This window comes from Mastomys coucha, unplaced genomic scaffold (assembly GCF_008632895.1).
Source record: "Mastomys coucha isolate ucsf_1 unplaced genomic scaffold, UCSF_Mcou_1 pScaffold20, whole genome shotgun sequence".
Lineage (NCBI taxonomy): Eukaryota > Metazoa > Chordata > Mammalia > Rodentia > Muridae > Mastomys > Mastomys coucha.
In genome coordinates, this window is record NW_022196903.1 from 136,829,785 (window position 1) to 136,841,944 (window position 12,160).

A 12,160-nucleotide genomic window follows, 5' to 3' on the forward strand; every position below is an offset into this window, starting at 1 on the left:
TACCCATGTCTTCTCTGAACCGTGTCTACTGGGCACACAAGTCTGGGTATATCCATGTCTTCTCTGAACCGTGTCTACTGGACACACAGGTCTGGGTATACCCATGTCTTCTCTGAACCATGTCTACTGGGCACACAGGTCTGGGTATACCCATGTCTTCTCTGAACCGTGTCTACTGGACACAAAGGTCTGGGAATACCCATGTCTTCTCTGAACTGTGTCTACTGGGCACACAGGTCTGGGTATATCTATGTCTTCTCTGAACCGTGTCTACTGGACACACAGGTCTGGGAATACCCATGTCTTCTCTGAACCGTGTCTACTGGGCACACAGGTCTGGGTATACCCATGTCTTCTCTGAACCGTGTCTACTGGACACACAGGTCTGGGAATACCCATGTCTTCTCTGAACCGTGTCTACTGGGCACACAAGTCTGGGTATATCCATGTCTTCTCTGAATCGTGTCTACTGGACACACAGGTCTGGGTATACCCATGTCTTCTCTGAACCGTGTCTGCTGGACACACAGGTCTGGGTATACCCATGTCTTCTCTGAACCGTGTCTACTGGACACATGGGTCTGGGAATACCCATGTCTTCTCTGAACCGTGTCTACTGGGCACACAGGTCTGGGTATATCCATGTCTTATCTGAACCGTGTCTACTGGGCACACAGGTCTGGGAATACCCATGTCTTCTCTGAACAGTGTCTACTTCCTCACCTCACTCATCCTGTGAGCATTATACTGAAGGCTACACAGTGACGCTAATCCAGGCACTCAATAGTTATGAGCTTGTGTGATATCAACAGCAGACACAACCTAGTTGTGATAAATGGGATAAATGGGATACCACGAGATGATCCCCTATGGTACTTAGGCATGCTCTTCTCTATGTTATTCATCTTGCTAATGGTAGTCTCACACATACACACAGAGTCACACAGACACACACACAAAACACAGAGACACATACACTCACATACATGTAACACACATCCCATGTACTCACACATACACTCATATACACATACACTCACACACATACAACACACACTCCACAAAAAATACATACTCTAACACACACAACCCCCCCACACTCACACATACACACATGTACACATGTAACACGTACTCACACACAAAACACACTGACACACATGTACACACGTAACACATACTTACACACAAAACATACACTTACATACACAACACACATATACACACACTCACACAGAAAATATATGTATGCACACAGACACAGATACACACACATACACACACACACACACACATCAGGAGTAATAGAATCTACTAAGAAGCTTGAAGCCTCCCTCCCTAGGGCCATGGTTAACTCAGAGCAAGAAGAGAGACCAGCATCTCTGCTCTCAGCTTGTGTCTACACTCTGGGTGCTAGTGCAGGAGTAAGTTCTTAGCCCTTCAATCCAGGCAAATGAAACCTCCTAGGATAGACCTCCTGCCCTGGATGAGGCAGTTACCGCGCCCCCCCCCCAGGGTAAGTATACACCCTCCTGGATGAACAGGTTAACAATTTAAGGGGAGAACTCAGCAAGACGGACCAGCGTGTAGGACATGATGAGAGCTGAGGTCAGTGAGGACAGGACCATGGCAATTCCGCATGCCTCCTGGAGCTGCTGGACCAGGCCCTTCCAACTTTTCTTCACTGAATATTTGGAGAAAGCAAAGCACCTCAAGTGTGCTGTAGAACAGCTCGAAGGTTGGAAAAGGAAGCAAACACAACGATAACAACAACCCAGGATCCATAGAGCTATAGGAAACCAGGGTTGACTGAGCCATGCCCCCTTCCCCTCTGCAAACACTCTCTCACCCCGACACCACCACACAGGCACGGATCTGGTCAACCATGAGGAGTGACCTCCCAACCCTGTGCTCGTTATTAGCTCTTCAACCTCATGGAGTAGCCAGGGGTTGGAGTGGTGCCTGTCATCAGCTGGGCTCCTCTGCCCCCCTCCTCTGACTCTGTCTCCCATGGGATTTCATCCACTCTTCTGACTTAAAACATCTCTTCTGACCTTCTTCCATATTCCGTGACACTCAAGCAGCACCTATTGGAGCACCACTTGCAGGAGAGGCAGGAGTGGAAGGATACTACCTCTTCCTCACCTCCATGCCACACCGCCCTTCAAGTTTCACCAAGTGAAAACGTGTCTTGATAGCAAAGTAGCTCTCTTCTAAGAGGGTGTGTGGGACTCTCTAGGGGAATGGACCCACCTCAGAATCTCTCAGACAGACAGTGATCCAATAGGGATTAGAGTTCTTAGAACTTCACCCCCATCCTGCACATACATGCAGGTGGGGAGTGTGTGTGTGTGTGATTGTCTGTGTGTGTGTCTGTGTGTGATTGTCTGTGTGTGTGATTGTCTCTGTGTGTGTGTGATTGTCTCTGTGTGTGTGTGTGTGTGTTAGTGTATAGGTGTGTGTATCTGTGTGTACATGTGTCTGTGTGTTTGAATCTCTGTGTTCTTGTGTCTGTGTGTTTGAATCTCTGTGTTCTTGTGTCTGTGTGTTTTGTATGTCTGTGTGTGTGTTTATTTATATGTGTGCATGTCTCTGTGTGTTTGTGTGTGTATTTTGTATGCATGTGTATTTGTGTGTGTTTGTATGTATGTGTTTGTGTCTGCATGTATTGTGTGTGTGTGTGTGTGTGCATATAGAAACCAGGCAGTTACAACAGTGTTCTCTGCAGCCGCTCTCTGCTGTATATTTTGAAGCAGGGTCACTCACTGAACCTGAAGCTCATTAGTTCAACTAAACTGGCTGCTCTATAAGCCTAAGGCATCCTCCGGTCTCCACCTTCCTGGGTCTGAACTTACGGAGATGCCTAGCTTTTTATGTACATGCCAAGAGTCGAACGAACTTGAGTCCTTCTTGGTTATAGTATCCTTAGGTTCCTGGCCCATAGTCGTTCCCATGTCTTTGAAAGTTTGGGGTTCATCTGAAAGATTCTCCTGACCTCTCAATGTTCCTTCGCTCCCTCAAGGAGACATATTTTCCTTTTCTGTACTATGTCCCAGATAAGCTGAACTCTGTACTGCTGGCTCCATGCTTAGCCTTGAGCTCATTAATTACTCTACATTTCCCTACCCCCGACTCCACAACCCCACCCTGTCCCTTGCTCCTACTTGCTCGCTGCAGAGCCCACTCTAGCCTGACTTGGTTTCTGGATATGTCACCTCACAGGTTGTCTATCTAGAGGCCTCCCTTGTGACACTCCACCTTTCTTCCTCCTTAGCTAGGCAAACTCCATCTGTCCCCAAGGCAGTCACTTGCTGTGCCCTCGAAGTGTCTGCTCGGACTCGGCCAGCACAGGGATCTGTGCTGTGTAGATGGCTCAGACTTCAGCCATCTACAGTCTGAAGGTGTCTTCCCTTGGTCAAGCTCAGCATTTTTTATCACTGTCCTTCGCCAAAGCTCACGCCCTGTGTTGCTCATCCCTTGACCAAGCTTCCTTCTTAGGTGAAGTTCTCTCCCTCACCCTTCTTGCCAGTTTCAGTCACACACAGACAAATCCCCCGACTTTAAATTGCACTGGCTCTTTCAAATACTTCTGTGAAAAACAAAGAAGAGAAGAATACACTTCCAATGACTGAAATGTTTATTCATACAGAGTTAGCCCTGAGGAAAGAGCAATTTTCAAGGTCTTAATCACCCAACTATATAATCTCAGGGAAGATCTGAGCCCTCACGCTTGCTTCTCCCGCTGCTCCCGCTGCCCCCATTAGCAGCAGAGCAGTACTTCTGCTGAGGGAGCCTTCTGGGTTTGAACTTTCTTGGGGAAAGTTCCCTAGCCTCACCTTAGTGCACTCCTAACCTCTCTTGTATACCGGCTTGAAGAGAAGCTAAAGACAGGCAGGCGACAGAAAATTATTTGCAAGCCACTAGATTTGAAAGGCCCCGGGGGCTTATGGAAGGGTTGGGGAAATGGGGAGGAGTCAGAGGCCACACTGTGAGTGCTCTCTCTTACCGCATGACAAAATTTGCTTCATCTATTTGTCGGCCACAGCCACTCATCTTCAGAATCCCACCGTTTCCCACCACCGCACATTTCTTCAATGGCAGCTGGAAGGGGGTTGCCTAGCAACAGAAAACAAGGCGGGTTTTCACTGCAAAGAACACACAACTGCTCTGAAATCATTATTGACAGCAGACCTGAGGAATTTGAAGGAAGTCCCAGCAGGGCAAAAAAAAAAAAAAGAGTACCAGGAAGAAGGGTGTCACTGACTCGGGAAACAGGCTGGCCTGTTTCTGTTGGGGGAAAAAATAAAACAAAACAGAAACAACAACAAAACATATATTCCCTAGAATATATTTAAATGTAACATTCTTTCTTCTTTCTCAAATTGGCTGAGTACCTAGCACAGGATGTTGGCTAGGGAAAGCAGAAAAGTCCAAACCAAACACAGGATGGTTTCTAAAGTCATCAAACAGGTCGCAGCGTCAAAGGAATCCTGTTCTCCTGTGTGATTCCAGTGACATAGCAGCCATTCGTTCCCTGAAGGTTTCTGGGTGTGTCTTATGCTAACTGCTGGGAAAACCAGAAGAACACGGGAGTCAGAGGCTTCAAGATTCAAGATTCATGGTGAGGAATATGAAGAGAGTGTGGGGTGACAAGAGTGTGAGCTTAGGCCACACACTAAACTGTACCATGAAGATGTTGACTTTGCTGAAGAGAAAGCCACGCCAACCGTGGCGTGCCACCAAGAAGGAGAGGGTGGCACTGCACCCCAGCACACAGACAAAGCTTTGTCACTTGAAGAATAAGGGGAGGACTGGGGAGATCACTCAGTCGGTAAAGTGTTTTTGCACAGCAAGTATGAGCACCTAAGGGCGAGCCACACTTGCACTCACACTGGGTGCAAGCCACACTTGCACTCACACTGGGTGCGAGCCACGCTTGCACTCACACTGGGTGTGCCTGTGTGTGCTTGCAATCTCAGCATGAGGGGGGCAGGTTGAAGACAGGAACATTCCAGCCTTCACTAGCCAGCCAGAATCATCAGCTCCAGAGGAAGTTAAAAAAATTAAGATGGAAAGCAACTGACAAAGACATACAAGGTTGACCTTTGGCCTTCTCTCTCCCTCTCCCTCCATCTCTCTCCCTCTCCTTCTCCCTCTCCCTCCCTCTCTCTTCCTCTCTTTCTCTCTTTTCCTCTCCCTCTCCCTCCCCCTCTTCCTATCTTTCTCTCTCTTCCTCTCTCCCTCCCTCTTTCTCTCTCTTTCTCTCTCCCTCTCTCTCCCTCTCCCTCCCTCTCTCTTCCTCTCTCTCCCTTCCTCCCTCTCTCTCTCTCTTTTTCTCTCCCTCTCTCTCTTCTTCTCTCTCTTCCTCTCTCTCTCCCTCTCCTCTCTCTCCCTCCCTCCCTCTCTCTCTTCTTCTCTCTCTCCTTCTCCCTCCCCATCTTCCTATCTCTCTCTCCTCTCTCTCCCTCTCCTTCTCTCTCTCTCTCCTTCTCTCTCTTCCTCTCCCCCCCCCCACATGCATAAACAGAGGCAATAATGTTTGCTGGAAGAAAACTGTAAGCAGAACACCCTGGGTGGTTCTCTGTGGAGCTTAGGAGCCATTAAGGGACAGGTGACTTGTGTCAAACCAGACAGCATGTGACTTTCTCCTGTAAATATTCAGCTAGACTGCAAAGAAAATGTCCTGTGTGCCCAAGCGCTCCAGCCTGGGGTGCTATTTATAGCGTCGGGGAATATGGAAACCCATAATAGTCCCTGAGAGTGAAATGAATCATTTGGCCCCTTCTAGCTGGGTCAGCAAGAACGGCCAGATTCCAGGGCTTCTTGACACAACGGGAACAGAACACAGTTGTTGGACTTCTTGGGGGAAAGACCTTGTAAACACACGACTGGTCTAGGAAATGACTAGAGTGATAGGCCATGCTGGGTGAGTAGCATACAAATAATACTGACTATATCAAAGACAAAATGGAATTAGCTCCTGAATATACAGTAGAAGGCTCTTGCCTAGGCATGAGGTAATAACTCAACCAGGAAAAAAAATTCCCAAGTGTCTCTGCTTTCATTGGTAGCTTAAGGAAGCAATTAGTCCAACGTGGGAAGATTTTATTTCCTTCGTTCCTAGCAGTAAAATGAGCAGCCAGAGCTACGTAAATATTGGTGATAAATATGTGGTGTCCGAAGCGTACTGCCTAAGTATTTGCCCACTGGAAGGAAAGAGTTGCCTGCGTTACCACAGCAGCCATCACCCCTATAAAGGTCAGAGTGGGGTGCCTGAGGAGAGGCTGCAATGGAAGACAGCTCACAGCTGACAGCTCCACTCAGGACAACATACACTTCTCTCAGTCATTCCTCAAAGGAACATCTGGAATCAACACTTGAACCACAGTGAGATCTATCATCAGTGAGACGGAGTGTTAGGCTCCAATGCTCATGTAGGCTGGTGTGTATACCCCAAAAGTGTCTATTGTGACCTTTGAGTGGTGGAGACCAAGTACAAACCATGTACCCTTGAGACTCACACTCTACTAGAGAAAATAGAGAAAGGTGAAGGAATGTGGGGAGATAAACAGTGGAACAGATGGTGAGGTAGTCTGTAGAGAGAGACAGGGGATAGGCATGAGAGAGTCCAGAGACTTCCTGAGAGGAACTGCAAGGTCAGCAGGGTGACCAGCCACGCACACAGGAAGCCCGCCCTCGAGCAGATGTCTGTAGAACTTGAGAATGTGTGAACAAAGTTCTGGGTAGGGTCTCCTGGTGCAAAGACCCTGAGGAGGGAATGTTCCTGGGGTGAGCTAGAGGGACATGAGCCTCTTTTGTCTGCAGATGAGTCAGCAGGATGAGGAGAGTTCTTAGGAAATGAGTGGGGGACTGGGTGAGTGAGCTGGGTAAGGAACCATAAAGACAGTGGTTTTTATTCCAGGATAAGAGCCAAGTCTACGGAAACAGGCAGGGAGGTAGCATTATGATCCATGCTGAAGTGTGAACAAGCCACTGCTTGACATCCAGGGAGTTTAGTGACCTAGAAGAAGGTGAGAGAGGTGATGAAAGTCCTCAGTTCTGGAGGGATTCTGCAGGAAGTGCCAAAGGGATTTGCTGGTGTGCAGAGAGGAAGTAAGGAAAGAAAGCAGAGGAAGAAAGGACTGGGGGATCTGAATGATGCCTGTGTCTTCAGGAGGTGACCTGCTGTTTCCTGTGCTCTAGAAGATCACAGCAGGGGCAAGTCTGGGGGATGATTAAAAGCAGGGTCTTGAGAAAGTCAAGTGACTGCCAAGTGGCCTAGTCCAGGCAAGAAGCCGGTCTGTGTGGACTAAGAGATGGAGAGGGACCAGGATCTGGTTTGTGTGGATTGAGAGACAGAGAGGGACCATGATCTGGTCTGTGTGGACTGAGAGATGGAGAGGGACCAGGATCTGGTTTGTGTGGATTGAGAGACAGAGAGGGACCAGGATCCGGTCTGTGTGGACTGCGAGATGGAGAGGGACCAGGATCCGGTCTGTGTGGACTGAGAGACGGAGAGGGACCAGGATCCGGTCTGTGTGGACTGAGAGATGGAGAGGGACCAGATATTGGACTTAAGAGCCCAGGGTCAGAACAGAAAGAAGAGGTCTTAGGGAACCTGGCAGAAGGAAGGCAGTGACTGAGAAAGGGGGAAATACATCAAGTGCGCCTAAGAAATGAAAGGCAATAATGCTGAATCTGCCATGGGGTTGGGCAACATGGAGGCCATGGGTGTCCTGGCCGCAAGTGACCAGGAAAGTTGCAGCAGTAAGAAAATTGACCTGAGTCTGCTGATGTGGAGGTATATAAACGTATATCTACTCAGATATATAATAGAAAAACATACACCAAAAGAAAAATGTCATCAATTTGTGAATATATACCATAAGGGTCTTACATAGGCATGCCATGATCATTAAGCCAGAGGAGAAAATTCCAGGTATTCCCCACTCATAGTAGGATTTATACATGCAAGCTGCAATGCCTTAGTTGTTAAGGGGGAGACCCTGAGAGATAAAGTCCATTTTGGTGGGAGTCATGGAGGCAGGATTCTTCAAACACAAGTGTGAAGAAGAGAAGAAAACAGCAGGTAAGTAGAGGTTTCGAACACACAAGCTGGCCTCCAGCAATGCCCAGCCTCCAACAAGGCTATGCCTCCTAACTATCTCCAGATTGTGCCACCAACTGGAGATGGAGTGTCCAAATGGCTGAGCCAATGACATTTAATTCAAGGGTAAATACAAATGATCTTTTCCTGCTCTTTCTGGATGGAAAGTAGAATTTCCTTTTGAAGCAGCAGACAGATCAATTTATCTCCAAACCTGAAGAACAAGTCCTATCACTTGCTAAACTGAAGGTGATTTGACCAGGGTCTCACCGGCAAGCCCCCCACACCTTACCATCCTCTACACACTGCACCATCTGGGCCTCTTTCTAGCTCTGGTAGGTTCTATGTTTATTCAACAACATTGGTAAACATCTATTATGAACTGGAGCTGTTAAGAAAGCTGGGACACACCCAGTTCCTACACCTCATGTCTAACAGAATACAAACCAGGCTTTAACTAAATGACAGGACCATACAGAGTGCTGAGGCAAAAATGTGCAGGTCTGAAGCACTGAGCAGAGGCTGCGGCTCCTCATCCACTAGATAGTCTTTCTGGGACTTAGTAAATGGGTGCAAAAGAAAATCAGACTCTCAGGTGTTTTGCACCAGGAACAATAGTGAAATACTTCTGAAGGCTAGGAGACTTTTTCAAAAAGTTATCTGTGTTGTCGAATATGTGCTGAGGGCACAAATTTCCCTCATGGTGCTCTGTTAAAGGTCTGAGGACAACTCTGTACCTTTCATTCTCTCCTTCCAACTTTAGGCGACTTGTAAGAATCAGACTTTGGCCACCAGGCTTGAATAGCAAGTGGCTTTTACTGTTGAACCATCTTGCCTTGCCAGCCTTGGAAGGTAGAAGATTTTGTCAGCAACAAACTCCAACAGACAACTGTGAAAATATTCCTGGCCAAAACATGGACTGTAGAAAAAAAAAATCCATTAACATCTAAAAACTTAAGCCTGGGGGCTTGTGCTTTCCCAGTGGCAGAACACCCTTAAATGGCTTTATAATTAAGTAAATGAAAAATCGCTAACCAGAGTCACTCACAAAGCCAGATGCATTTGCCCCTCCCCCCACTGCCGGAGCAGTCTACACAGGAGAGCAGGGTCAAGGACCGCCCCTCCCCTGCACCCACCCCAGAGGCCAGAAGCAGAGCCAGTGCTCTGACCTCAGTTGCTGGTACAAAGTGGTCAGTGTCCCTACTCACAGCTCTTAGACACAACAGTTGTCTATAACGAGTATCCTAGTTAAGTTACTATTTCTGCAATGAAACACCATGGCCAAAAACAAGCTGGGAAAAAGGGGTTCATCTGGCTAGCACTTCCATATCACGGTTCATCATCGGACCAAAAGTGCCAAAACACAAGAAAACCACAATAAAATAGGGTGTTTGTTTCCTGTTGTTTTGTCGCTCTCCTTGATTTCAGTTCTGCTTCTCTTTGCTCCCATTTGGCTAGATTTTGCTTTCTAATATAGATTAGATCTGATTGTTAGAACTCTCACTGTACTTTCCTACTTTGAGGTCATGTTCTTCAATATGCTGAATGATTTTTTTTTACCTGCCATTGACTCTTTTTCCTTCTCCTCCTCCTCCTCCTCCTCCTCTTCCCTCCTTCCTGCACCACTTTACAGTTCCTCTTTTAGCTATGGTCCATACCCTTTCTTTGTTGCCCCTTTGTAGGGTGGATATCATAACTACTTAGGAACTTAGAAGTTTGAAATAACTAAGCTGCCATAAGTGAAGGTTTGCTGGTTTCATTACACATGGAATGTCAGGTGGAGTTCCCTTAGTCGAGAGTTGATGCTAATTTTCACACCATACGAAGGGGTAAAGCTGGAGGGAGGGAAGTGTTCTTGCTTTTGTCGGCAGTGAGAGTAATGAGGTTCCACTACTGGTCAGTCCACTGTTTCCCTCCAACCTCTGTTCTCTTTGATGGCAACAGAGAGCAAGCTCTCCTTGCCAGTTACAAATTAAATCTGGGGAAAAAAATTACGAGACTACCGGAAAGACTGATTGCCAGCATTAAGTAGAGAGCTGAAATCATGTCAGACAAGTAGAAGTTTGCTTTGCTAACCTTTTAAATGACCCAAAAGGTTGTCGCCACCACACCAACTGCTATTAGTCACCATGTCAAAACATATGCCAACATTCCTTCATGAACATTTCAGGGGTTTGACCATAAAGACATCAACATACACGTCACTGCCCCCAGACCGGTCATTTCTCTGTCCCCTCACCTACCACTGGAGATGGATGCCCATACTTAATTATATATCACCCACACACATAATTTAATTTCTTGCACATATGTTAATTATACCCTCAACCTAAGCATCCAAATATACCCCCTCCTTTCTTCACATCTAATTATAGCCCCCCTCTTATGAATGTAATTACTCTATCATCCACCCATCTAATTATGCCCCCTCAACATATCTAATTGCACCGCCCTGTTCAAGGACCTAATTATATTGGAAGCAACACATCAATTAAGCCCCAACCCTCCACCAATATCCCTCAGATGCATAGAACTGGCTCTCTTACCCAACTGCTTCATTTCTTCAACTAAGGTTGAGCAATTTTCCAGAAGGAAGCCCTAGCAAGCATCTATCCGATGGCCAATGCAAACTCGGCACAGATTGGGTTTGCATTTTCAGCCACTCGACAAAGCCTTTGGAAGTTCAAAGCAATTTCAGCTGTGTTCTTCCTTGCGTGTGTGTGCATTTTTTGTGATGAAAAACATCTAGTAATTAGTTCATTTATTTCAAGGAAAATGCTTCTTATTACAGATAGTTAGTTATTGAATTCTTTGTTGAATATTACCCCAAACTTTCTCTAGGGATATGTAAGTACTGACTGTAGAATATTTGCAGAACAGTTTTGCAATTATGTAAGAACGTTTACCCAGAAAATGTTAATGCTAAGATTTGTACTCTCCTCTCTGCTAACAACATTGTGATTTCCAAAAGGAGAGTCGGCATTGTTTTCTACAAAGCACGCAAACTTTGGAAATTGAATGAAGTGAATATTTATGTGCTATTACTTATGTATGTGTGTGTGAGCATGTGTGTGTGTTTGTGTATGTGTGTATGTATGTGTGCATATGTGTGTCTGTATATGTATGTGTGTGTTACATGTGTTCTGTAAATGTGTGTATGTATGTGCATGTGTGTCTGTATGTGTATATGCGTATGTATGCTTGCTTGTCTGTATGTCTGTGTGTGAGTATATATGTGTGTCTGTATATCTGTGTGTGAGTGTGCATGTACAGGTGTATGTGTGTACATGTGCGCATGTGTGTGTGTGTGTGCATGTGTGTCTGTGTGTGTGTGATGTTAGGTATCTTCCTCAACCACTCTTCACATACTCTTGTAGAAACAGGGTCTCTCACTGAATCTGGAGCTCGCACATTTTAGTACGTCTGCCATCCAGAGAGAATAAGGAACCGTCCTGCCTCTATACACTGGTAACTGGAGTTTCAAGGAAACAGTATACCCAGTCTTTAGGTGGGTGCTGGGGATTGAACTCAGGACCTCTTGCTTGCTTGCCCATCATAAACTAGATACTTTGTCCATTAAAATGTGTTGCTCAAGCAACTATAAAGATTAACGCTTTGAAAGTTTGCATATTCGATTTCATCTGTTAGCTCAGAATACAACTCCATAAGATTTGACTCCACGTGACCACTCAGGAGACTTTTAGAAAAATCTTATAGCTGATGACAAGTTAACTACTTAGTGCTGACATCATTCCTGTCTCCCAAATGGCAAAGCAGTGACAGAGGCCGGACCTTACGGCAGGCCTGTGCGTGGCCACACTTCAGAAGTCATCAAAACGACTAGAGCTATTATTTTCCTCATGGTATAAGGAAATAGGAAGAGCAGTAACATTTCAAAGCAGCAGGAAGTGTTCTCCATGGTCGCTGAGATCAGGAAGCCCCCACACTTGCACTGCCTTCATTGGAAGTAACATGAAGAGGTTCTTCAAGGGTAGGAAAGGTACACCTGCCTGTTAACATAGCAGGTCTCAGCCTGGGGGTTGCAGCCACTTT

At 46.3% G+C, this 12,160-nt stretch overlaps 1 protein-coding gene across 2 annotated transcripts in view; it reads right to left on the bottom strand.

Annotated features, from left to right (window-relative positions):
• St8sia1 (ST8 alpha-N-acetyl-neuraminide alpha-2,8-sialyltransferase 1) overlaps positions 1 to 12,160 on the bottom strand; it is a 134,739-nt gene that overhangs the window by 45,630 nt on the left and 76,949 nt on the right. For both annotated transcript variants that reach the window (XM_031383823.1, XM_031383822.1), the window contains exon 3: positions 4,007 to 4,116. In XM_031383823.1, the coding sequence (XP_031239683.1) occupies positions 4,007 to 4,116 (110 nt within the window). The remainder of the gene's footprint in view (positions 1 to 4,006; positions 4,117 to 12,160) is intronic.